Here is a 27841-nt window from a genome sequence, read left to right on the forward strand (position 1 = left end):
ATAAAAATATTTCCTCTATTCAATCATCAATCTAGGGAATTTGATGCAAAATCAGCACATGAGATAAAAAAAATAGCGTTAAGAGGCTTGAAGTTGAAACAATGATAAAATCATTTTGCTGTCTTTAAAACCACATTCTTGCCAAATAATGTAGTGTCTTCTCTAATGTAATGAATGCTTTTTGAAATGTCCATTAACAAATAGTTTTCTAAGTAAACACATCCTCTCGGTTCTTAGCTGGCTTTATTCCATTTGAATTGAGTTTAACTAATTAAAAAATGGTTAAAGGATTTTCGAATATAAATCAAATAGATCTGACTAGTGATCTGATGAATGCTGAGAGATCTTATGGCGACCAGTTTTGTGTCCAACCGTGTTTATTAATATTTTCTCTATTATATATTAATGTAGTATCATGACTTTGAACCGCAAAGTATATTTACTTTCAACAAATTGAAAGTGTCGGTTTTGTTGATCTATGCTAAGATATTGACGCAAAAACCATTACTAGGTCCCAAAAATATTTTGCATGAAACATTTTATTTTTTTCATGTAAGAGTTAAAATTATTGGGTGCTAGGTTTAAAGAAAGCCTTTAAAAAAACGCCTTCAAGACTAGAGATTGGCTTTGACAAGAGGTCGCCTTATATTAATCCCAACGGCGTGTGAAGTTCACGCGTTAGCATATTTGGGGGACTTATTCCTTTTCCCCCGCCTCTATTGGTTACACACCATGATCTGGGGTCCAGAAAATCGCATGACTTTCTAAAAGGCATTGTCTGAATATTGTGAAAATACAGCCAATATCTGATAGTTATAAAAACCAGGATAATATGCCACAACTCATAACAGCGTATATAATACATTAAACAACGCCATTCAAGCCATGTGTAATGTGAAGCATCGGACAGCATATGCATAGTGAGATCTGTTGAGGTCGTGCGAATACATTGACGCGCAACATGGAAGCCATGAGACCTTCCCGCTCTTATAGGTGATAAGAACAAGACATTCATTTAAACAAATAATTTTAAGGGTTGCCAACGATTCTGAGAAAGACTTTTATAAGGAACCTGAGGATTTATTTGCTTCTCTACACATTCTAGGGAAAGAAAGAAAAGTATTTCCAGTGGATAACATATTCTATTATATTATCGCTCATCATTACAATCTAGTATCTACATAAACATTATACGATCCAAATACTATCTTGAAAATTTACGTAACACTTTCATGCTCAAATTTGGTAAAGATCTATACACAATACAGTAAGAGAATTAAGTAAATAGAAATTCATAAAAATCTATCGTCAAAGTAAGTACTAGCAGACTGGTCATCACCTAGACTTATCCTTAACACAGTAGTTATATAAAATAACGTTGAAAGAAAGAGAGCATATGGACAGTTTTTATCTGCGAAAGTCCGGCAGATCGCAATCAAGATCTATCAGAGTCTTAGTGCTACATACTTGAAAAACCTAGCTAAAACGTAGCATCATATAGGTTAAGGATTTTATTTCTACTATCTAAACCTACCATCTAGGAAAGGTGAACTAAGAGCTATGAATATTTATCTCTTCCTTAGAAAGGTAAGCATAAAATTGAAAGAAATACATGGACTTTGTAGAGAACTTTTAAATGAGAATGTTGGCAACTCTTTAGCAGACAAACACCAAATGCATTCTAAATACACATCAATTTACCTGGGAGCGACTAAAAACCTCAAGGGTGGTTGTTACGTGCCCGAGTTTATTGTATGTAAATACACAGACCTATCTATTAAGGTTTAGACTCTGGAACCGAATGCTATTGATGAGGATCTAGAATATTCAGTAAGAACACTACCCATTAAATATTGGGGAAGCCCCTTTTACCTCTTGATGTCCGCAAGCAGGTTATTATCAAGAAATCCGATGTGATGCGTTTGCAGGAAAGAAAGGTATTTGTTAACGCACTTTTTGGGGGCTATTCCCCTTCATATACATGTGATAAAATGCACTATAAATAATTAGTCTTAATTAAAATCATACCTTTATGTGTCCATCATATTATGATTCAAGCGTGTATTTCAACGAGAAAAAATGTTTATAGATCTCACACACTTATAATAAAGCACATAAATGGGTAGAGCTGTAAAAGACACATTAGATTGCTAGATCACTCAATATCGTTACAATAATGACAAAATAATCACAAAATGTGTCGAATGAATGTATTAAAAATTAATTTGACAAATTTCAAGGCAATATCGAGGAAATTAATTTTTCAATTTAAAGCAATTGCATTCATTACTGTGCATGCACAGAAGCATATTTCTGGCCGCATGTATTTACGGCTGGGGTACAAAGGTACAAGGAAATTAGTCCAAATGGAACATCTTAAATACTTAATGGCAAGAAAAAGTTTTATCAGAAAACAAATCAGGATGACTCTAAAGAAAATTTTATTTTAATTCCATAAAAACCGATAAATCATTAAATTGAATCCCTTGATTTCAATTTAAATTGGAATTTTTTTTCTTAATGGATAACAAGCATGCAGAGCATAAAAGATTTACAATAAAACTAGAAACTGTGTATTGTACAAAACTGAAACTAATGACGGAATTAAGGATTACACATCGTGGAAGAAATGGATGAACGACCAGCACTGGATATCTCAAGCACTCTATATTTTTGGTTTCATATTTAACCACTTCAATTACTTCGCATGTTGAAGGAACGAGATTTACACTTTTAAATGTGCCTATTTAGTCAAATTAGGGATTCAATGGTTAATGCGGCAATCATATCAACGTATTTATTCAAAACATTAAGTTTTGAGCCACCACCATTCCCTTAAATCTATTGAAAACTTCCGAAAAAATCAAAAAATACCTATATATATATTTTGAAATATTATATCCTAAAGACCGAAGACATTAAAAGAAAGTTTGAAAATGAAACCAACAAGAAAAAATTCATATAAAGATGCTAGGGCTATTATATATAAGGACAGGCATAGGTATATTGGACCCATCATACTTCACGTCTCTTTCTATGGTGTGATTTATCGTAACTGAGACAAAGATAAACACAGATTGGTCTAAGGACGGCGAAGGACAGGTTATATAAACGAAAGCGCCCGTTTAGAGTGACATGCATTAGTAAAATTATTTTTCCACACCGATACATTCATATTATAAGCAGAATTGACGATATTTATAAAGTGATATAAGCAGAAATAATAGGTAATAATGATGATAGGGATATCGATATAGCAAAAACATTTTTAAAGCAGTATTTTTGACAGTTAACACTAATTCAGAAATTTTAAATAGTGTAATTTCCATTTTCGACAACTTTAAAGTTAACTCCTTGCGTTTGCTCAGAGGAATAATAGACCTGTCGTTTGATATTTCAACACTGAAAACTGGTAATTTAAGGTAACTAGGTCAAATTTAAAATAAAATAATATATTTTTAACCAGGAGGCACGAGACCTATTTTAATATTCTATGTTATTGGTATTTGCTAGTTGTAGGTATTGTGAATCGAGACTTTGTAAATCTTTCCAAACTGCAAGTGTTATTCTGATATAACATTTAGATCAGAGCAATACAATATGGTTCCGTTAATTACTATAAGCCTTTAATCTTTGGTCATTATAAGGAAACAGTATGATGTAAGTTTACTACATCATATTTCTATTTATGCTAAGCACATATTTTTAAACAATTTTTATATTTTCGGTGATAACTCCGCAATAAAGAAAACTCATAAATAATATCATGCAAATATATATGAATGGTAACTTAAGTTGGAGTTTTTAATCAGAACGTATCCATAAAAAATGGTTTATTAAAATGGTATGCAGAGCACCAAACGAAACTTTCTTACTTAATTTGTTCTGCAATACATTAATTTTCCAATATGAAAGGTTTGAAGGTAATAAAAAATCCAAAAGTTTACAAAACTTATGAATTTTCATATGAAAATTAATTTACGTAAAATTCAAAAATGAGCAATGTTGAATTCTTTGTAAGAATTAAATTATTTTTCTAATATCCTTGGTTGAATTGAATTTTAGATAGAGTAATTTAAACTATTATTTTTGTGTATTTTGACGCAAACGCTTACTATTAAGAGCCCATATTCAACAAAAAACGTTCAGTGATGGCGTATTATTTAGGACAGAAGGTTAGCAAGGTACATAAATACAAGAGAGAAATCATAGAGAAATACGTTTGTATGGCTCCTGACACTCGTGAGTAAAGTATCTAATAAACAATAATATCTTGAAGAAAGTGATAATAATACAAAGTTCCTTTGGTGGAACTGACAGAAAACAGTACGCAAATTTCATGTCATTATTAAAGCGTTGATCTAATGTGGCGTTTTGTTAATATTTCTCAAACATTATTTCCTTTGTAAAAGCTGACATAAATGTATGTGTTTCAAAAAATATGAATGCCACCTCAAAGATTGAAACCATGATAAGTTAATGTTTGATCCTAAGTATGAAAATGAATTTATTGCGTACAATGCTGGTAAATTCTTATGCAATGCTTCCTAAGTATTTATTTCTTGTCTGAACTTAGAGCACATGCATTATACTTTTAATACTCATCCATCACAGTCAAATCTAGAAGTCTTGAACAATAAGCCTGTACGGTAAACCTGTTATCCTCAAATATTTTTCAGTGAAGTGAAGCCGAGAATACGTAGTATTAGAAGTTCCCGTTAAAGAACAATGGACGGTAACAGAGAATATAGAAAAATTTAATTCGGATAAAATCTAATGTGATACTGTATACAGGCACTACTTAAAATCAAGGAAGTTATTTTATTGAAATCCTCCTAAACAAAAAGACTCTTCCATAAACTCAAAATAAATTTTTCTTTTATTTTAATGGATAGAATATGAGTATACCATAAACAGCATAAAAGTTTTTGATGCTTCGATATTGAAAATAATACCGATAGTCAATATAGCTACTAAAGAGCCATAAACTTGATCTGGCTCAATTTCCAAAATGAGGCAGCTTTAAACTGAAGGTGATTGAGGATTCAGAGGTGTCAAAAAAATTCACAGCATAACAGACTTCATTGCATCTCTCGAGGGAATTCACGGCTAATTTAATATTCCTTTTTTTCGGAACGGAATTCGATAGGAAGCGAAGGTAGCTCTTTAAAATTTACTGTTTGCTGAAATATAAACAATTACACCATTTTTAGATCCTTCTGCGAAAGGCACGCTATCTCATTCAAGTCTTGCAAAAATTTGCTCATTTAGCGACGGCATCGTTTAAGAAAGATTTCTGTAGGCATACAGGACTTAATAAAACAAGGAGGGTAAACCTATAAAGAAGTTTTTTTATTTAAGAGATAGGTGGCCGAGCCGCTATTGATAGTGTATGCGCAACATAAGAGTTTTTATCGCATCCAATTGGCCATATTAGAGCTTTATCAACTGTCACTAAACACAGAACTGTCTGAGAGATTTGAGATCGTAGGGTAATGCCTGACGAAAAAGTCATTCATCTAACGACAGCTAATAAGAGATAGTGCATCTTTTCTTCTCCAGTAGGAATCAAGCCGTAGTTCTGGAAGACTTACATGTATATCACTCGTTTCTGCAACGATACAGCCACGTAACAATAACCCCCGTTCCAAATTCAGAGGCTATATAACAGTAGTACAGTCATTTAGCGAGTGGAACCGAGAGTGACGGCACTCGTCCATCCATTCAACCACCGGGATTGTCCGTCCCCCAGGAGCCTTCCATACACACACTCACCAGTTTCGGAAGAGAAGAGAATGGGTGGGGCGAGGTTAGCGTTGGCGAAGTGACGCGGCCGCGCGAACCGGGCGCGGGAGAAGAGTTTGAGCACGAAGCAGATGAGGGCGGTGAAGACGGCGAGTCCGGAGGCGACCCCGAGGAGCGTCGGGACATCCGTCGTCAGCAGGACGAGATCTGTAACGAAAAGAATGGACATTAAGCGATAGCTGAGTGGTTCGGAAAGAAGGGCAACCAAGGAAGCAGCATGCTTTCAGATCTGTTCGTATGCCTTGCCCGTGGTTCATGTGGCCTTGGTTCAATCAAAGGCTACGAAGGGAAACGCTTATTTTCACTGAAAAAATTCTAAAACAACCACTGGGTGATAAGGGTGGATCATGATAAACATTTGAAGTCGTACAAAGTGGTGAGGGACGTCAATATATAGACCTATACAAAGAATATTACTAACTACGCTACGATCTGGGTATATATACCAGAGGGTTAAAAATAATACCGACTGTCGCGTTGGCTTTGTGAACAGAAATTCCGCGCAAATATTTGCTTTGTATTCCCGAAAGGAAATAATAAATACGTAGGTGGACCGACAACGTTTTAAAAACTTATTTTCAATTATCAAAAGAAAAACGGCCATCATGTAGTTTTATCTTAAACAATGTATCACTTATTCAACTATTTGGTGGACTCTTCACATGACGGGGATGAGTTTCTTGAAGTTAGAATAAAAATGTAGGATAGGTTTTGGTCGGAAATGTCTTTCTAATTACATATATAAACTATTTCCCATGATAATTTTATTAAATTTGACACATTTTACCGAACAAAAATAATATCACATAATTAGTATGATAATAAACGATAAAATAAGCTAATTGTTCATTTGTAATCATAATTCTTTATTAATCAAATACTGCAGCCAGAAATAGTGAGAACACACTTCAGGTTAGTTCAGGCAACGCAGCGTGGAGTTTTAATTTAACATGAAACATTATGATTAAAACGTCAATATTAATTATATAATGGTATCGCTATTTGTAAATACAATTTTATGCATTGAAAAGCTGGATCTGAAATATCTAATATTCACCACAACGTGGTATGCTTTTGTATATAGTATAACTATACATAACATTGTAGAGGCAAAAATGTGTGCCCAAAAAGAATGGAACATAAAACCATTACTTTGATTGGGGACGTAAAACAAAGGATTCTTTAAAATTATGAAGGCAATTGGGTTATTTCAGAAACTTCATCTTTGAGGAGAAAAGGTAACTGATTGCAGGCTACCTGTGTGTGCATGTCTAGGGAAAACGTATGTTGGATTGAGACAGGATCGCACAGAAATAAGTACAAGAAGAGAAGATGTTAACTAAGAAAATTAGAACAATGGACAGTTAATGCAGGGGATAATCAGAGTTGAATGACTTTTGAAAAAGTTACCAAAGAAATAATCTTTGATAGGAGATGACTGGAAAAACGATTGAAATAGGAGAATAGACATTTCGATCAAATGAAGGTAAATAGATATTATAAGAAAGGATTCACTCTACGGAAAAGAAGGAACAGATAGATTAGGGACACACCTAAAGATAAAAATGAAATTTTTAGGGACAACTTGGAAGGTAAAATAGAAGGTTATATCCGTGACAACAGACAAATGAGCAAATACGTAAACCAAATTAATGGCTAACATGACGGGAGAAAAACATTGGCCAGGGAAGAGCGGAGGGCTGAAGTCGAACAATCTACGAATTGAAAGTCTAATAGCCATTTTTTTGATCCAGTTATTAAATTCATTTTTTTAGTATGTTTTAAAGATACCAGTTTCAATTACAATTATTATTATTGAGTGCTATTTCACACTGACGTTCAATATAGTCGCTTAGGTGCATATGGGTGTTCATATAGTTACCATATAGTTCCCATATAGTTAATATAGTCAGTAAGTAGTTTATATAATGAAAATTGCATTGCACTGAAATATCTACCCTGACTCACCTAAGGGAGTGAAAATGGTACCTTGTTTAAAGAAATCCCAGATTTTGAAAATACATCCTGTTGGTTAGGCACACTGCATGCATAACACAAATGCGTGTTGCGTGCATTATAGGCGTTAAATGTGTTGGAGCGAGTGCAATATGCGCATACCGTGAAGAGGTTTGAGGTTCATAACAGTGTTGATATCTTTGTTCTGGTCTTCCTCCAGTTTCTGGCAAAATGCAATAGGGTGAATGAAACGGCCACTGACTATAAGAGTAACAGCTTCTTTGGCTTTAAATCTGGTCCATAATTAAAAAGTATCAGATCATGTTGCAAAATCTTGGGCTATCTATTTTCTTAATCGACTTTTGGCCACAGTAATTCACTAATAGTTGGTTATACCTTTAATTTAATTATGAGAAAGTATTCAAAATTTATTTTTTATACAGGTTGGAGATCGACCATTTGTTGAGCATTCATTAGTACATTATTTTCGTGAAAGTTGAGAAGCAATTAACTTCATTCGTAAATAATAGGCCATAAAGGATAAACTAATAATTATTCTGAGTTTTGCACGATGCGCAGGAACTACTAAAATTAATTTTCAGTTAAAGAAGCCATAAAAATTAGGTTATAAATGATGAATGAAGAGAAATTTGATATTCTCCTATTAGTGAAGCCTCTTGTTTTCCATATTGCGAGCTCCGTGCCTGAAATATACTCTCTTCTTGGACTTATTAATACTTAAAAATAGAACTGCGTTAGTCTATTTGCTGAGCCTGCCTTTTCATGGCTTCAAGAGTTGTTGTTCCTTCATCCTTTTTCACTTGTTTCATATATTTTAGCCTTTTCCCTTTTTATATCGTGTAAACTCAACCTTTACCTTTAACAAATACAAATTTTTTTCAGCCCCACCAGGTTTCTTCCACTGCCTCCGCCTCAAATCTGTGCTGAAAGGACATCACCATGGTTTGGTGGTAGTGTTACAATAGGCCGTGACTAGGAAGCTTAGCAGCGTTCCGGGTGCCGCCTTCCAGAAGGCGTGCGAGGCGTAGCGGCAACACCCGCTGGCAGCGGTGTGTTGACGCACGAGGGTGGCTCTACTTTGAAGGCTTTTGAGTGAATGTATCAATTCTGGCAATAAAATTTTTTAATCGACTCAGTCCTACTACTTTTGGAACAGACCTTGCAAGTCATGTCTAAGTATTTATCCCAATAGCTATGATCTTTTCTTCATCGTGCTCTTCAATAATGCCCCTCCCTCCAGCACTATTTCAAACTCCTCTTCGTGGGCAACTTTTTCCACACAACTAATTTTCAACATGCGTTGGTGACAAAATATTTTTAAAGTCCTCTTTTCTTCCTTAGTTCATCTACAGGGTCGCACCCAAAAGTGGTAGGATTGATTTTTTTACAAGAATTTTATTGACGATATACTTACATCGACTTAATAATCTTCAAAGTATGCTCATTGAGCTGCTACACACTTACTATAACGTTGCTCCCATTCCCCGGACGCCCGACGGAAATTTTCTTTAGGGATGCCGTTGATTACCCTCGTCTAAGCCTCTTGAACGGCCGTTATCGAGTCAAAACGTCGTCCCTTGAGCTGTCTTTTCATCAGGGGGAAGAAGAAGAAGTCCGGTGGTGCCAGATCAGGAGAATAGGGCGGGTGCGGCAACGTGGCAACGCCGTATTTGGCCAGGAGCTGTCTGACGACGAGCGCGCCATGGCACGGCGCGTTGTCATGATGAAGCACCCAGCAGTTTGCGATGGCCGGTCGGACTCTTTTCACGCGTTCTCGGAGGCGGGTGAGCACCTGCACGTTAAGCGACGGTCTGTGTTCAGTAGTGTCCTCACTCTGTCCACATTCGTGTCGGTTCTTTCCGTCGACGGCCGTCCGGAGCGATGGTCATCTTCAACGAGCTCCCTACCCTCTTTAAACAACTTGTGCCACTCAAATACTGTGGAACGGCTTAAGGCAGTGTCCCCATAAGCCTGCTTGATCATATCGAGGGTCTCAGTGGCCGTCTTCCCGAGTTTCGCACAAAACTTCTCGGAATAACGTTGCTCTAAATTCAGATTCATTTTGCTTTTCGACGCGGACAAAAAACTTGCTTCACTAAAAACGGTGTCCTCACTCAACGACAGCCCGCAGGCGACTGAGGCTGGTGTTGGTCTGTTGCTAAGAGCCCCTTCCACCTTACCCTACCAGGCAGACCCCCCTCCACCGCTCCGTTCGCGCCAGAGAAAATCACTCCTACCACTTTTGGGTGCGACCCTGTATATGATCAAGGGTTTAAACTAATATAAATAAATGCTACTAAAATTAGATAAATAGTTTCTTAAGATTAATTCACTTAAAATGGAATTATATATCATCCTCACGGATAATTAATCCAAGTATTAGTTTATGACAGTTCCCCAAACTATTCTCTCCTCAGCAATTTCCTCATTCTATCACAGCTTATTGAACATATATTTTTCATTAACCGCTCCCTATTATTCAGCCTAGACCCCAAGATTCTTTTTCATTATGGCCCCTGTTATTCTTCCTCTCCGTATTTCCTTCAATAGCGATCTCCTGTCCATCGAGCCAACATGTCCAATCAGTGTTCTCTTCTCCTTTTAGCTGTCCTAAATAGACTTCGCTATTCACCTACATTTCGAAGCACTTCTTTATCTGTTACTCTATCAATTTTATTCTCAGCAATTTTGCGTGGCACCGCATATTTAACGCCTAAGATCTTCTTTTCTTTACAGCTCCTATCGCCCAAGACAGTGGAAAAGTGGCCTTCATGTTTTAGTCTCAACATATCACTTCCTTTTAGTTATGATAGTGCTGAGAGCCGTATACGTATTTATTTCTACTGATTGAAAACCTTCTTTGTCATACCTATTCTGCCTACAGTGTAAATTCTTCTTGCTGCTTCCATCGCCAGTGCTCGTACTGTTTATATAGTTAAACTCTTCTACTTGTCCAAGTGCGACTTTCCCTACTATTATTTTAGAATTTCTTCCCTAATTTGACTGCAGATCACTACAGTAATTGAAAACCTTTTCATCTTCAGGTAGTAATTTTACATCTCAATCTCCTGTTTTGATAGTACCCTTGCAATAGTATCTTATTTCTTCAGTAGTAGTTTCAGCTATGCCATCCGCAAACTCTGCATACTTATCCTTTTTTTTGAATTCGTACACCACCTCTTATTTTTAACTTGACTTAATTATTTCCCTCTCAATATATACATTAAATAATGATAAAGATACTAACCATTCTTGTCTTACTCTTTTCTTTTTATTAGCTTCTTCCTTGCTTTCACGCATATAATCACTGGCACCTGTTCTCAATATAACAGCGCGTATCAAATTTCTGTTGTTATAGCTCATTCGCAATTCCCTTGAGGACTCGCACAATTATATTCCAGTCCTTGTGGTCACAGGCTTTCTCCAGATAAAGAAATGCGGTATAGATTTAGATTGGTCGATCTTTCTGTATGCTATTTTAAAATATGAGAAGAGGACGAGAGCTAAAGCATCTTATCTCGTTCCTCTACTCATTTTAAATCTTATCGGGTCCTCATTTAAACACTCTTCCGCTTTCTTCATTATTCTTTCCTATATTATTATTGCCATAATCTTTGATGCATGGCTCGTCAGACATTTTTCTGAATGTTGACACATTTCTGTCCCTCTCCTTTGTGGTATTAGGCCAATGGTATTCTTCGTAAATTCCATCAGTATTTCTCGTATCATATGCTAATCACATATTAGGTGGTATAGTGTTACAGGTTTCAATTCTAAAAAGTTTTTATCAGTTCCGATTGTATAATTCGTAATCTTCGAGAATTTATTGTATAATATAACTAATCATTCGTCCAGACCCTCAATTATACTTACTGGGGACCTCAATTGCAACCTGATGGTTGATGGTAAAGATCAAAGACAACTATTGCAAGTTTTTGACACATATAACATGAAACCACTAGTAAGTTCCCCTACCAGGATAACAGCAAAGAGTAAAACTCTGTTAGACAATTTCTTCACAGATTATCCTGAAAGCAGTACTGAAACCAAAGTATTTGATCCTGCAGTGTCAGATCACTCCGTGATTTTGTCTACTTTTTATTTGTGTAAAAATGCTTCATCATCATCATCCAGGGCCTTTAAATACCAGAGGTACTTCAGTGAGTCGAATGTTAACTATTTTCGGGTGTTGCTTAACCAGCACAACTGGGTGTGGTCATTTCAGTTGGCCAATGTTAATGAAAATTTCGAAGTCTTCTACAGTTACTTCATACATTACCTAAACCTTGCTTTTCCTTACGAGCCAGTTAAAATTAGGAGAGGTAATAAGAAAAGCTGGCTTATGCCCGAAATCCGCAGTATGTCAAAAAAATTGAAAACTATGTACTTACAGATTGAATCTTCTAGTGACAGCACAACATACCAGCTTTACTCCCAGCAAAAAAGAGAGTTCAGGTATTTAATAAAGCAGGCAAAAAAGGAGTATAATGATAGGCGGATTAGGAATGCCTCTAATTTCTCAAAAGTAGCATGGGAAATCATAAAAAGCAACAGCAACTTAAATTCCATGGTTTTGCCTCTCCAGGTAAATGATAACATTGGCAACTTAATCACGGAACCAGGTAAAATATCCAATGCTTTTAATAAAGCTTTTTTGTCTCTACCTAATTCCCCACATCCTGTGCCTTCAGGGCCCATGTCAATCAATAATGCAACTTATACATCAATGTATCTTAAACCCTGTGATGTGAGTGAATTATGCTATTATCTCAATAAGATAGGGAAAAAACACTCTGCTGACATTGATGGTGTGACTGGAAAGTTATTAAAAGACTGTGGAGATCTCATTCTAGCACCACTGCTAATGCTGGTGAACCAGTCCTTGGCTGAGGGCATTTACCCGAATTCCCTTAAAATGGCTAAGGTTTTACCAATTTATAAGAACAAAGGGGACCGAAACGATTTAAAAAACTATAGACCAATATCTATCATTTCACAATTTGGTAAAATTCTCGAGTGTGTTTTCTGCAAAAGACTGGTTGATTATCTTGAAAGCCAAAATGTGCTATCAGACAACCAGTTTGGCTTCCGCAAGGGAAAGTCAACTAATCTTGCTCTTTTTGAAGCTATCAATTATATAATTCAAGAGATTGACTCTAAATGTAAGGTTTTGGGAATTTTCTATGATCTGAGCAAAGCATTTGATACTGTAGACCACAGTAAGTTGATATCAAAATGTGAGCTATTGGGCATCAGGGGAGTAGCACTGAGCTGGCTAAAGTCCTATCTTGCAAATCGGCAACAAAGGGTGGCCTACAAAAATGATGGAGAAATTTACCTCTCCACCCCCCTGGAGGTCAACAGAGGGGTACCACAGGGGTCAGTGCTTGGACCTATACTTTTTCTAATTTTTATTAATGATCTTCCTGGGCAGCTGCAGTTAAATGGTTCTAAAAAATGTGTTATTTATGCTGACGATGTGAGTGCAATGACACCCAGTAAAAATTTATGGGATCTGGCTGTGGCTGGTGATCTTCTGACGAAAACTATGTCTACATGGTGCAAATGTAATAATCTGGTTCTCAATGTTGAAAAAACTCATGCAGTGGTCTTCTCATCTCTGCACAGCACAATTGATAACTCTTTTTCAACATATGGTAGTAATTTAAATTTTGTAAGTAATTTTAAGTTCCTAGGACTTCATGTAGACTGTAACCTCAAATGGAATTTCCACGTTTTGAACTTAATTAAAAAGTTAAATTCTGTGTACTACTTACTCTCCATAATAAGACACACTGTAAGTCAAAATGTGTTGATTATGTTGTACTATGGATCATTTCATTCAAGAATTTCTTATGGAATTGTATTGTGGGGACTGCCCTCTCACCTTCTCAGTGTTCTAAAGATACAGAAAAAGATGGTGAGAATTATGTGCAATGAAAATTATTATGCACACTGTCGACCTCTCTTTAGAAAGTTAAAATTGTTAACTGCTCCCTGTGTATATATCTATCAATCTATAATGCTTGTTAAAAATTATAGTGCAGATTTTGAAACGAACAATAGCATTCACCTGTACAATACAAGACAATGCAACAACCTGCATGTAAAATCAACAAACTTAACCATGGCTGCAAATGGTCCTAAGTCAATGTGTATAAAATTATATAATAACCTACCTATATGTATTAAAAAAGAAGAGCGTGAACCAGTATTCAAGAAAATGGTCCGAGAATACCTCTCTGATAAGTGTTTTTACAGCATCAAAGAATACCTGAGACCTAATTCATAAATGTTCATTCCTTCCTTTTATCCTTATAACACTTGTTTCTTGTAATACTTTCTATTTTTTGTAAACCATGACATGTCCTATACACTTGCTAGAGCTACTATGCACTGTGTCACTTGGATGAATAAAAATATTATTATATTATTAAATATTATTATTATTATGTACATCATTTATCTCCGGTCCCTTGTATTCCTTTGATTTCACGACTTTAGCATCAAATTTAGAGCAAGACTTTGAGCCTCCTTTCATATTTTGAACTATTTCCTTTTCCTCTAGAATTGTCATATGAATTTATTTTCTATCATAAAGATTCTTCAAGCACTAATTCCACCTCGCCAAAATGTCTTCATCTTCAGAAAGAATATCTCCATTGTTATCCTGAATAGCATTGATATTTTCACTGCAATCATCAACGTGGTGTCTCATGATTGAATGAGCTACTTCAACTTTTTCCTCTACACGATTACGCTATCCTTCTCGCATTGAGTCTTCATCCTTTCTTCTCTAGCTGTTCTCGCTTTTCAATTGGTTTCATTTCTTAACCTTCTTTAGCATATTTATCATTCTTCAGTCCATGCACTTAGTATTTCCTTATCTCTTCTTTTAAATGCAGGTTTTTTGTGAGTGATCCAAGATTTCCTTTTCACTGGTTTCCTTTGACCTACCGTTTACCTCGCGGCTACAGATGTGGGGGTGTTCATTTCCTGTCATCTTCCTTCCATCAATTCTTAGTTTTTACATATTTTCTTTTCCTTTCACAATTTCCCATGAACTTCCAGCCGAGGCTCAGTTTCTTTTTATCTAGTTAACTCCAACTGAGTCTTCATCTTCTTCTTTAACTTCTTTACATGTCATATGGCACATCATTAGAACTAATTGGCGGTCCCAGTAGATATCTGCTCCCAGGTAAATTTTGCTGTCCCGCTTATCAAAAAATGGAAATTGTAGGAGCGCAAGCTTTTCTCATTATTTTAAATTTTTAAATAGGCTGTTTATACTCAAAATACTCAAGTAAATAATTTGAAGTATCATTAATGCATTGGCTATGGAGTTATCAGTGTCATTTGAACATCATTTCTATTCCGCCTTAACTGTTAAAGTTCAAAGTTAACAATAAAAGGTTTTTCAAATTAATTATTGCTTCTACTGAATTCATTATCAAATGCTACTATAAATACATTCTTTACATCCTGGCGTGTAATATTAGAAATAGTGAATGACAAAATGGGAAGAAAAGGCCATCAGTTCGTCTATTGAGTATATGGGCACGTAGTCCTGCCACATGGTGTGACGACTCGTGCTTAGAAACAAACAGAGATCAGTTCTGTGTAAATTTTTCAAAGAAGGGAATTTGAAAATGCAACAGCAAAAAAATTTATTTGTACCAAAACAGGATAAAAACCGTTCTTTGTGTTAAACAGGGTATAATCGGATTTTACTACGTAGTTAAGATACAAGAGCGAGAAATTTGACACATTAAGCAAATTTCACTCTTCGAATATGATGTTTTGAAGCCAAGTAACCATAATACTAGAGAAAAAAGTGTTCACCGAAAAGGCGAAAATGTATTTGCTTGAATGAAAGCAAGTTTGAGAATAATAAAGGATTTCTTAATGGAACTTATTTTGGTTATTTGATCCGTTCTACGCGAGTCTGGAGTTAATAGGCATAGAAATTCACTGTGGGAATACATTTAAAAATATTATTTAATTGCGTTTAATTTACGTTTAGCCATATTTTAAAAGCTTTAAGTTTATGCTGTATCTGTACTTAATTAATTAGGTATTCAAAAATGCTGAAATACTGCAACGCTTAAACTAACTCATAGATACGTCTTCGGTTAACCCAACTTTTTTTTCATTTGTAATTGATATACTGATTTGCGTGCGTGAAACAATACATATTCAAATTAAGGAAGAATATTGGTGCCCACTACTTTTGCTTAACTCTTTCCATAAAGTTTAAAACTGTAATTTTAATTAACTGGATATATTTCAGGTGTTAGTCATCATACAGGGTATGCCACAATTAAGAAAATTTCAATTAAGCAAACAACAGAGACTAGCCTGATCTCCGCGATTTCATCCACACTTTCCCACCAAGTTTGTAAAACATTACATACCGCCTCATTCTTTTTCTATTCAGAAAATATCAATTAATTTTCATAACATTCAGCTCGAACTTGAGCGGCAGATGACCTTTGCTCCTGGGTTTCGTGGGCATTGATCCGAGCGTCAAGATGACCCTCTTAAAAAATAGTACTCGTATGAAGATTTGGCTTCATGATCTTATCGTCTAGCGTTTACACGGGAACCTGACTAAATTTACTGAGTCGTACACACTCTTCTCTAAAGAGGTAATCTGGTGGAGAAAGAGTCACAAACAAACGCGATTTAGCGTTGATGCGAGTGCCAACGAACAAAACCTTGTTAATCGTGTACCAACAGAAATGTGTATTAATTGAATACTAGTAAAATGATTATGCTAGTCCATGTCCTTTGTATGTTTCGTCAAGTTTTTGAAGCAAAAATGAAAAATAAATGAAAAAATCTTTGTACCCAACTCATTTTAGTGGCCAATTTCATGATTGAAAAAAAGATGTTCTCACAATTGAACATTTTGCAAGTAATATCAAAGTCATTAAGAACGCTATACTTCAAGATCATGCTATAGGCTATTTTTAAAAACACTGAAGCTTGCATAGTAGACAGCGATTAATAAAAAAGGCACATATAGAAATTTCAATCAAAACAAGCATACATACGTATGCTTGTTTTGATTGAATTAGGCATTGATAAATGGAAACGAATCCACAAGAGAGGTCGAGAAGTCTCACACGGAAAACTTGAATTGTGCTACGAAAAGTTATATAATAGGCGAGGATTACATGAAAAATAAGCAACGAGCAACATTTAGAGAGAGGATAGCGCTGAATTCCAGAGAGTTTGACACGGTCTGGATGTAATCATTCGGAGACCGAAAAAATTGCAAATCGATTCGAACTCAGGCCAAAATTCCCCGAGAGGAATGTATTGGAGGCCGTCGAGATTCCGATGTCAGTCTTTCGAACTCAGTGCTCTCTGAAGCTGAATGAGCTCGGACTACAGTCACTGAGGCAGCCAGCAGATAGCTCTCTGTTGAATGCCTGAGGTGGAGAGGGGAAGCGGGAGTGTTAGAGGAAATTGAAGAGGAGGTGGGCGAGGAAAGGGCCGCGAGAAGTGCAATATGATACGTGCGTAGTGGGGTGGCCTCCAGGACAAGCTTATTGATTTTAAAGCAAGCAGCTTGTCAAGAGGTCTGACGGAGGGAAAGGAAGTGGTGGTCTAAATGGCACGGGGGGGGGGGGGAAGATGGGTGGAAAGAGGGAGCCCCTTTAGGAGGAGCAAGGACTGCAGCAGAGAGCCGTGGAGTAATTAATGACAATCACCACATGGAGGGAGGAGAAGAGAGACAGGGGTTAAGTTTATGACGTATCTATAGAGGTAGCAAGATGCAATGCCTCAACCCTTAGAAGTATACTCTTTCTAGATTCACCTCTGTCCATCTCCATTTAAACTGTCGTTCCCTTTGCTTTTCCTGGGCATGAAAATTGTAGCCTGTGAGGCTATGAGTCCTATGACCATCGACGACTTTAACCCCAGCAAATAGACTTAATACATAAGAATGGGCTTTATTTGGGCGAAATTAAGACTTTGTGAGTTTTTTATTTGATCACCTTATACACAGGACATCGGATAATATAGAGCTAGTTCCAAGTTACGAGTTCTTGAATATTTTGGCTGATTTATTAATTAATGTTAATGTTCCGTCACTATCCATTAGAGATGTAATGTATCGATTTACAGAGGTTTTTGGAGCTCAATTTTTGTAGGATAATAAAACTGTTCAGTCGCATTAATGTACTGAATAATTAAAACCTAACACTGGTCAGTGAACGTTGGCGCCATTTTGATCGATAATAATTAAGTCAGTCAAGTCCACTTTATTCTCTTGAATATTTTACCATTATTATAGTTATATGTACTTAAATAAATGGTAGATAATCGTTTAGGTAAAACAGGAATATTGGAAAAACACATGATAAAAAGAAAAATATAAAATAGCTATTGAATATAAATGGAAGAGTACACGTCTTGCGGGTGTCGAGGGATAAAAAACTAATTTTATATTTCATTTGAGTAATGAAAGATCCCAACTCATATTTAAATACAAAGTTATTTTTAACTTTATCTTTTTTCGCAAATTTTGTAGCACATAGCTACCAAAAAACCATAATTACTGTAGATTATCTTCATCCATCCCTCTGTTGCTTAATGGAATCGACACATTTTTTATAGGTTTACTTAAAATGGCTAATAAATCTATTGATAGTATCCAAAAATTCATATTTATCTAAGGTTGCTCAAACCAACACTTTCGATGAGAGATCAAATAGTCTGTCAAACATTTTCTTCAAATTATTTGCCTTCTTAATAATCGGTGCGATAGAATTGAAGCGATTTCGTTCATAATTAATCAAAAATATAAATACAAATTAATATTTCCTAGAAAGTAGCTTTGAATGTCAAGCATTAGTTTATTTTGGACCGATTTTCAACGATCACTATACGTTTCAGGAATTTCATTTACATTATCTTCTAATGAATTTTTTAACTCGGATTAATTTATTCGTTAGACACTATTATTCCCCCAGTTTTCTCTTTCATTCGCCAGCAACAAGGGTGTTAAATATTCAGGTCATCTTCGCTTATACTTTTCCGTGTATTATTTTTGCATTCAGGTGTTTATTTTCACGATAGTGACACAGATTGAAGTTCTAAACTCTACGGGGTGCTAATCCTCCATCCATATACCACTTACGACTTTACTCTTTCTCGTTCGAGGCAGTTATATTAGTGTCCCCGTTCACGTAAATCTCAATAACGACAACGCTCGTGTTCAAAGAGGGCTACTACACTGCAAAAAGCCAGGAAGGATGGCGACCTCTTTTGCATTTTTCAGCAGGGGAACGTGTCCACTTCTCAGTTCACTGTTTATGTTCAAGGAGCCTAAGTTGTGGTTGTGCAAACGGAAAAACACGTAGTACCAGAGATGAGGAGCCTATTAGAGAACTCTTAATGTTACGAGAGTCGAAAATATGAGAACTGGAGGCAAGAAAAAGGCCTCATGGTGTTGAAATGAACATGCTTTACCTCTTGATAAATAGTATGAGATAAAGAAAGTGACCGAATCTCTAAGGCGGTGATTTATTAGGCTAGGAAAGAGAAAATAAACGATTAAAATAACATAGGGAACTGTTTTACTGTGATTAGTTCAGTACTGTGATGTATCAACAAAAGTGTATGATTTCTTAGAGCAAATACAATTAAAATGCTTTCATTCAAAATCACAATTTTCTAAGGTAAATAAGAGTTTTGATTGGCTTTGTAATTATATTGAATATCATGGGCATGGTACTGATTACAACGTAGCGTGTATTACTACGCAGAATATTTAAGGTTAAATACTTATGTAGCATTTTACCGTTTGTGTAGTTTTGGTGCCTGATTTGGTACTTACGCCTTTATGTAACTGAATTTGCCGTTTCTGCAGAGAAGGGGCTGCTTCTTTCCCTACACTATGGTTTCCAAAATGAATATCTTAACTGTAACATTACAGGAGTTGACTGTTCTCCAAACAGAGGGTTAATAAATAACCCACCCATCAACAAAATGCTAATTTTTAAAGAAATTAAGCAAATCCTGAGTTTTGTCGGTTTCTGTTAGTTATTCTGACATATTAATCAAACCAATATCTTCTAAAGGAATTCTTATCTCTTTTCAAAATGCAATTAATCGTTGTGAATAAAATGTAATGATTATCAGCCCAGAGTTAAAGTGGACCGTTAGAAAAATTTGAAAAATGTACAAATATTTCAATAATACTTGCGTCTATGGCACTTTCTCGGAGACGCTACTTAAATGTAAACGTAAATATCATCTATTCAATCCCCTCTAAAGAGTAAGTGACAAGCTTGAGCATAAAACGAACTTTTGGCGGTCTGCTCAAATCAGCCTACATGCATCACTACTTCACACTATATTAAGTCCGATGAGAGTAAAGACGAAGAATGTGAGACCCGAAGCCGGTTGCAACAGATCGAAATAGAGAAGGCAGATTCTGTTGTTCACAACTGTGAGCTAGAGACTCGCTCTCAGTCACACACTGAGTGAGAATTGCTGCCATGCGACATTCAACGTGTTTTCCTCGCACCAGTTGCTCTGAAAGCAACGGTGGCGAATAGCTGAGGATTGGTACTTAAGCATACCAACTTGACATAAGTATTAAGCCTAGTTGCTCGTTACGTTGGGCTTGGATTGGAAAAGGAAGACCAAGGCCAGAAGCACTATCAACACCTAAGCTACCATAACTAGGATAGCGAACGCTATAATGACGAGAAAGATCCGCAAGTTGAGAGGAGGATTCAAAGCCAGGAAGCTGCTACTATAGTGCAGTACAACATACTTGTTTAGAGCAAGAAACACTCTCATTCTCACCAAATTAGACATGCAGAGAGCAAATTTTTTTTTTGCGAAATAATGTTACTTAATTCAAGCAAACGGCGAAGGAACAAACACCATGCGGCAGGTGACTTAGTAACATTTATCTAAAAGGAAAAATTCTCTAGAGTCAGACCAGAAGACAAGGTGATGACGTCTCGATTGCATAGAGAGACGTTCATGCCACAATATGTTAAAACAAAATCAATTTTATATGACTGAACACGGAATTTGGAAAAATAAGAGAATATTAGTGGGCATAAATAATTTAAGAAGATCATTTATGAACGAAATATTAAAATTATATGCCTTTGAACGCTTTGCAATCGGTATGAGGTTTAAGTATAAGTTAGAATCTCTCTTCAAGAAAAAACACAATGTCTGTTTATGATAAACAAGCGTTCTTTACAATACTCTCGTTAGTGCATTTACAGACGAAGACTATTTTTTTATAGATCAATGAAAATAATCTGCCTGCGAATTAACACACTATGTTTCGTTGGTGCAGAGATGACTTTAAGAGTAATTTTCACTCAAAATAAATCAATAATATCCATTTCCAATCATCCCTTTTGTTTTTTCTTAACCTGTAGTGTTTCAATCAGATTTTTAAAATTCTCCAAAGCTCTTGCCTGATCCATGTGCCATGCTCCCAATACATCAGCAAAATAGACAACATAGGTCCTTTTAATCCAGTAAAATTGTTTTGGTGTTTCCTTCCAGCCTTTAATAACGAATAACCAGAGCCTTTAAAAATGAAATAATAGTATCTACTCAAATGTCTCACGATTATGCTTATGAAAGTATTTATCTCTTCTTATTTGTAAACCAATGATTGTAAAATGGTTTGATTAGCTTTATTGATAAAGACACACCATAATTTGCCGATAAAAATTTGGAAGTATTTAAGCAATACTATCGCTCGTTTAAAATATTTTTGAATGAGTTTTAAGTAATTAACGATTTGCTCTTACGTTAAATGCTTCGATAGGCTTTACTATTTTAGACACTAATATAAAAACGTGAATTTCTTTACATTCAAAAGAGTATTTCAGAATTAATTAAAGTCATATATTTCAATAATTTCTGCAATTTCCCAATCAAAGTTAGTTAATGCTGTATTAAAAATGATGGTGACAGTGAAATTTACAAACAATGTTTTAGCAATTGCATGAAAATCTTTTTCCGACCGTATTTATTGGAGGTTCCAATTACTTCGCGCAAAAAAAAAACAAATTTGTTTATCTGTTAATGGATTTCCTCCCATAAGCGAGCAACAGTGCAAAAAATGGCTAAAATATCTCTTTTCACCATCAATGTCTGTGAACCATCAGGCTAAGGTTTTTTAAAACTATAGGTTATGCAATAGCGCCTGGTGTACATTTATACTGTCATGTCATTTGTGGGATGGATGAAGAAATCATATTCACAGGCTTAAAAACCGGAAGTTAGCTTATGCATCTCCATTAGACCCTAAACATTCCTCACACTTAAAACATAAAAAATATTCCAACATAGATTTTTCAGAAAGGTTATGTGATAATGCTATTTCACTAGAACATAATTACTGACACTCTCTACATGCCCTGGAGTGTATATTAATTAGACTAGAAATTGTTGCAGAAGTAGGTTACATAGAAACGAGCAGCAAAGGAGGCGCTAATCAATCGTTGAATGAATTAATCGTTAATATTGACGAATAATGAAGGAAAAATCAAAAATTAATATTCAAAACGTAATATATTTGTCAAAATTTAAAATTTTGAGAATAATCAGCAAACATTTTGATTTCGATACTTGAGAGTAGAGCTTAGGTCTAATTACGTGTATAAAATATAAAAGTCCATTAATTTCAGGGTTATAATTTTATTCCACCCATTCCGATTTTCCCAGGAAAGAGTTCAGAAAAATGATCCGAATGTATCTTAGATATGACTGCTCAAGTCATTCATTCGAGATTTTAAACAGGGTAGTATCCGAAACCTCTACCCCCAGCCTAACATGTTCCCCTTTTAAGTCCACCTGTATTTTAAAATAATTTTGCTGAAAAAGAATACGTTGTTCCGACAAATGTCAGATAACGAGAACAATTGAAGCAGTCGTTGGTACCGTGTGAAACCTTTTACAATATTAGTCTGCGAGACTGACACAATTCATTCGGGAAGGGAACTTCTCGATGTCATTCCAACGTTCACACCTTGACTTAATCAAGCTCCGGAGGTAGAGTGAGGAAGGTGTGTGATGTGCGGCTGGGATTGGTAACGGAGAAGGGTAAAAAACTAAAAAAAAGAGCGTGTGAGGGTGCGGGATGAGTGGGGCGAGTGGATCGGTGGGGAATTGAGGAGAGAGGTGTCATTCGAGTGCCTCGGAACACACGCAACCCTTAGAACAACGGAAGGAGAGTACGTAAATTCAATCTGGCTGCCTCCCGCTTCAATCGATCGCGCCAGCAAGGCTGTTGTCTAGGTGTGGGGAAAGAATGTGGGGAAAGGTGCGAGATGTTCTTGTGTGTGTTTGTATGGGTGTGTGCGCATGAGGCCGACCGTTCGGGCGGGAACCGTGCGTGGGCGACCTCGGCGGCGAATGGTGGCAATAAGCGTCGAGGGGGGGGAGAATAGTGGGAGCCAGGGGAGCGATGGAAAACAGGTGCTGGGGGAGGAGGAGGTGGGAGGAAACCCGAAAGGATAGAAACAAGTGAAATTGGGATTTCGGGCGTGTTTCGCGGTTTTGTTTTCGTCATTCCCGATTTTATCGCAGAATGGGATAAAGAGAGGTATAATGATTTTCTGCTTAATATTTCTCCTGGGGGAATTATCGTGTTCATTTTTAAGGCGTATCGAATGTTTAAGTGCACAAAATGGGATGATAGCCCGTATAAATGTTCACCGACGAAAACTGAAGAATTGCGTGGCCATATTGTAAAATATGAAAAGTTTAACGAGGGAGTATTTTATTATTGGGAGTAGTCTATCGGCTGAGGGTAGATTTTTGCGGGACCCTTGCACTAAAAATCATTTTAATGCCTAGCCCTGACCAAACATAACACAAAATATACATGGCATATACATAGCACTATTTTCTACTCCCCTTATTTCCATTCAAAATGTCAATTCTCATCCTCCCTCTGCATTAATGACTCCCTCTTGCACATTAATGACATTACTTAATCTCCCCAAGTATCACCTGCATGCAGACGACCTCCAGATATATCTAAGTACCACAACCACTAACCTTCCTCACGCTATACAACACATTAATGCTGACCTCAATAACATGACAAGATAGAGCACGCAAAACTTCATTAGCCTTAATTCACATAAAACGCAAGCTACACTGATTGGATATCCTAAACTGCAGAAATATATCGCTTTATTTAGACCACTCAACTTGTATCTTCTAGACAGACTCGTTCCATTTAAGAATGTTGTTACAAAACTAGGCCTCCTTGTAGATGGAAATTTCTCATAGTCTTCACAAGTTTTAAAACTTGCAGAACTGTCAATCAAACCCTCCAAACCCTTAGGAAATATCATTACGTTATGTCCATCACACAAAAAAGCAGATAGTTTGTTCTCTCATTATTTCTCACTTTCATTATGGTGACAGGGTATCGCGACCTTTCAAACGAGCTTTCGGTAAACCTATACAGGGCATATAACTCATGTGTACGCGTCATTTTTAATTTTAAAATTACTAATAACATTGCAGAATATTTTAGCAAACTTAACTGGCTATTTTTGGATTCTCACAGGAAACTCCACATACTGTCCTTACTCTATCAAATACTAAATAATAAAACCCCTCAATACTTTACTAATTACTTTAATAGCCTTGATATAATACATAAACTAACGATCAGAGGTAATCATAAACTCGTTATCCCTCATCACAGAACAACTACATACAACCAGTTATTTGAAGTCACAGCATGTCGTAATTGGAATAAGCTATCATCGATTGTAACTAATGCACTATCTCTTCCATCATTCAAGCGTGCACTTCGTAAATCACTATTTTCCAGCAAACCAACCAGTGAAAATACAGCAGTAAACAGACTTCGAGATTCTTCCTTTTTCTTTCGCAGGAGTATCATAATTTGAATTGTAAATATAACCAGGAATATTGTTTTACAAGCAATGTTTGCATGTATTGGTATGTTTATGCATAATATTTTTATGTATTTTATGTGTGTATGTTGTATATTTTGTGTTATAGTTATTAATTAACTAGGCAACTAATGTATTGTGTTGCTGTATGTTAATGTGTATGCTGAAGACCTTTGAGAGCAGAGAGGGAAAAAAAGAACATCGAGAAAAGGAAGAGAGAGTAACGAAAGAGAGTGGGAAGTAAGGTTGAAGGAGACGGTCACGCTGGAAGTTATCTAATTCCCTCCAAGAAAGATTGCATGCAGATGATGGGGGTTCTGAAAGAGAAGCCCTTTCGAGAAAAATGAGCTCCTCCACACAAATACCACCGCTTCCCACTGAGTATGCGGAAATTAAAACCAAGGGTATCGGGCCCAGATGAATAACGATCAAAACAAAACAGGGTGTCCTCTTGTAAGAGGAATACAATTGGGGAACGCTCTCTGCAAAAGAAACCGAGTAAGGAAGCGCGTCCAAGATTACTTTGCAAGGCAAAAGAAAAATCACGGGAGGTTTAACCGAGTATCATAAATGGGGAAACAAACGGACAATTTGAGATTAATTTACTAGGGATAGATTTACCATTAAAGAATGAGGGAGCTCACACCAAAAACGCAACGCACATAGACGTTTGCCAAGAGTAAATATTCTCGAGGGACTACGAGCAAACATGGATATATTTGAACAAACGATTCAATTAGCGCGGGGAGAGAAAAAGGCGGAGGAGGCCCCGAGAACAGGAAGGAAGGGAGGCGAGCACTGATGGGGAGAGAGCTTGAGGGAAAGCAAGTGGGGGCAGGAAGAGAAGGAACGAGGAGGAAAATAACGGAAAAGTGGCGGCGGTGTGAGGATCCAGGGCTAGGAAGCGGGGCGGGGAGGATGGTGGAGCGAAGGGCGTCGAGAGCTATTCGAGGAATTGCCGCCTGGGAACCGAAATCTGCGTGTAGGTCACCTCTCTACCCACTCCCGCGTCCACTCTATCCCCCCTACGTCAAAAACCTCTCGACGGTCCGGCCCTCTGCTCGTCGCGTGGGGAGTAGGGAATCGCCGGCGTAGGATGGGGGACATCTCCCGTCTTTCTCCCGACCCCTTCGAAAAGTCACCCGCTCAACCACCCCGACCCCTCACTCGCCAGCTGCTCCCTTTTCACTCCCTCCGCCTCTCCCCAAACCTATCTTACCTCACAGCTTACCTCATCCTTCTATTCCAACAGCCCTTCCCCCTCCGAATCCTTTCGTCCAGCTTCTTCTACGGAGGGAGAGAAAAAATAGACAAAAGGTAACAGAGAGAGAAGGGGGAAAGAGAGAGGAAGAGAGAGAAGAATTCAATTCGATCGCGGAGCGCTGGCACGTAAGTGGGCACCGATAGAGGGGCGGAGTGAGAGGGCGAGCGGCCAACGTGCGTACGCTCTTCGGGAAAGGATTCCGGCGGCGGCGGTCCTTTCTGACGTCAGAGCTTATCCTTCGCGAAAACAAAAGAAGGAGAGTGGCGTCCAGAGCGAGCAAAGCGAAGTGAATGCGAAACGAAAGTTGGGACGAAGGAAAATAAATTATTTGAAAGGGGTAGCCACGCGTTAGAATGCCTGTTCACCACTCCACTCCATCTCGTCCCCGCCATTTGTTTTCGTTGGAAGCCTAGTCGTGACAAAAATGGACATTGCCTTTGGGAGGATGTGGAGTTGAATAAAATCTAAGATGATCGTCGAAGCATCTCTCTTCGCGAAGTAAATCGCTTACTGTGGATTGAAACTGAAAGGTTATTTTTCAATATAATCTTGAAAATTCCAGTATTGTCTATTCATTGCAATTTCGCAAAAAAATATCTCTAGTAGATGGCGATTGTGCAATATTTGTAGTGTAGAATACCCAGAAGTCATTTATTAAAAACGTCTAAAATATCCAGATTTTATTTATCTAAAACGCTTAAAATAGCCCCTCCGATGCAAGTCAGCCTCAAATTATTGGTTAAGTTTAACAAGATTAACTTTTCAACAAATAAAAACTATTTGTAAAGCAGTGTAGTGGTAATTAGCAAATATATCCCAAGGCTGAGATGTTCACTAACTTGGCGCTAAAATGTACGTTTTTTGTTTGCGTTCACCAAATGGCATTACATAATTAAATATAGACCTTTGTTGATTTAAAGGTCAAACACAATTCGGTAGATACCTATTAAGACTACACATACTGCTCAAATGAATGTATCAATGTTTAAAATTCCTTTACAATAATTCCCAAAATGATATTTATAAGAAAGAAAGATTTAAATAGGACTTTAATTTAACAGACTTATATAAAAATCCTTAATTTTTAATTGCAACAATTTTGAAAAGCGGAGATCAGAATCGAAGAGTCAAGAATTACAAATGAAGGAGAGGTAACATATTAAGACATTCTATGATAATTTATTTTATGATAATAATAAAGGTTTTGAACGATTGAGAATAAATGAACAACATGTCTGCAACATACTATGGGGCTGTATGTCTCACATCCGGATATACACCTCCTTTCAAGGTTAGTGTACTTAAGTATGACTGAAATCCCTATGCAGTATTTATACAAGCGTTTCGAAGGCCACAAATCGATGCCTCGTGTTCGTAAATCAATTCATAGTAGCTCCTCACCATGTTGTATTGAGTGGAAATACTTTTAATACTAAGAAAGAATTAAATATACTCCAAATGGAAGACACTAAAAACGAGATTATGCGACCCAATGTCGGAGTAGATAGTAATGAGATAGGACCCACCTCATCATCTGTTCCATGTCTTGTACGATTCACGCATCAGGGTAAGGGGATATTTTCTCTGTGCCCGCCACGATTGTCCAGGAAGATCTGGTACCCGAAAACGGCACTACCAGAAAGAAGCTGGAGATATCAAAAGGCTCCGAGAATCAAACCTGGACCTCCGGTTAGTAAGGACCAAACGCTCTACTACCTATGCTACCACGCCCATGAAGAATATTATCAAGTGCAATTAATCGAATAAGTCGCACATTTATAACGAACAAATCCAGACATTTAATGAAGTGACTAGCTTCTTCTGCGTTTCACTTAGATGATGTAAGTGAAACTATTCA

General features: G+C 36.8%; 1 protein-coding gene across 2 annotated transcripts in view; it reads right to left on the reverse strand.

Annotated features, from left to right (window-relative positions):
- LOC139690233 (uncharacterized) overlaps positions 1 to 27841 on the reverse strand; it is a 239547-nt gene that overhangs the window by 17034 nt on the left and 194672 nt on the right. For both annotated transcript variants that reach the window (XM_071587555.1, XM_071587554.1), the window contains exon 4: positions 5776 to 5952. In XM_071587555.1, coding sequence (XP_071443656.1) covers positions 5776 to 5952 — 177 coding nt within the window. The remainder of the gene's footprint in view (positions 1 to 5775; positions 5953 to 27841) is intronic.

This window comes from Hetaerina americana, unplaced genomic scaffold (genome assembly GCF_022747635.1).
Source record: "Hetaerina americana unplaced genomic scaffold, ioHetAmer1.1.p SCAF_3, whole genome shotgun sequence".
Classification (NCBI taxonomy): domain Eukaryota; kingdom Metazoa; phylum Arthropoda; class Insecta; order Odonata; family Calopterygidae; genus Hetaerina; species Hetaerina americana.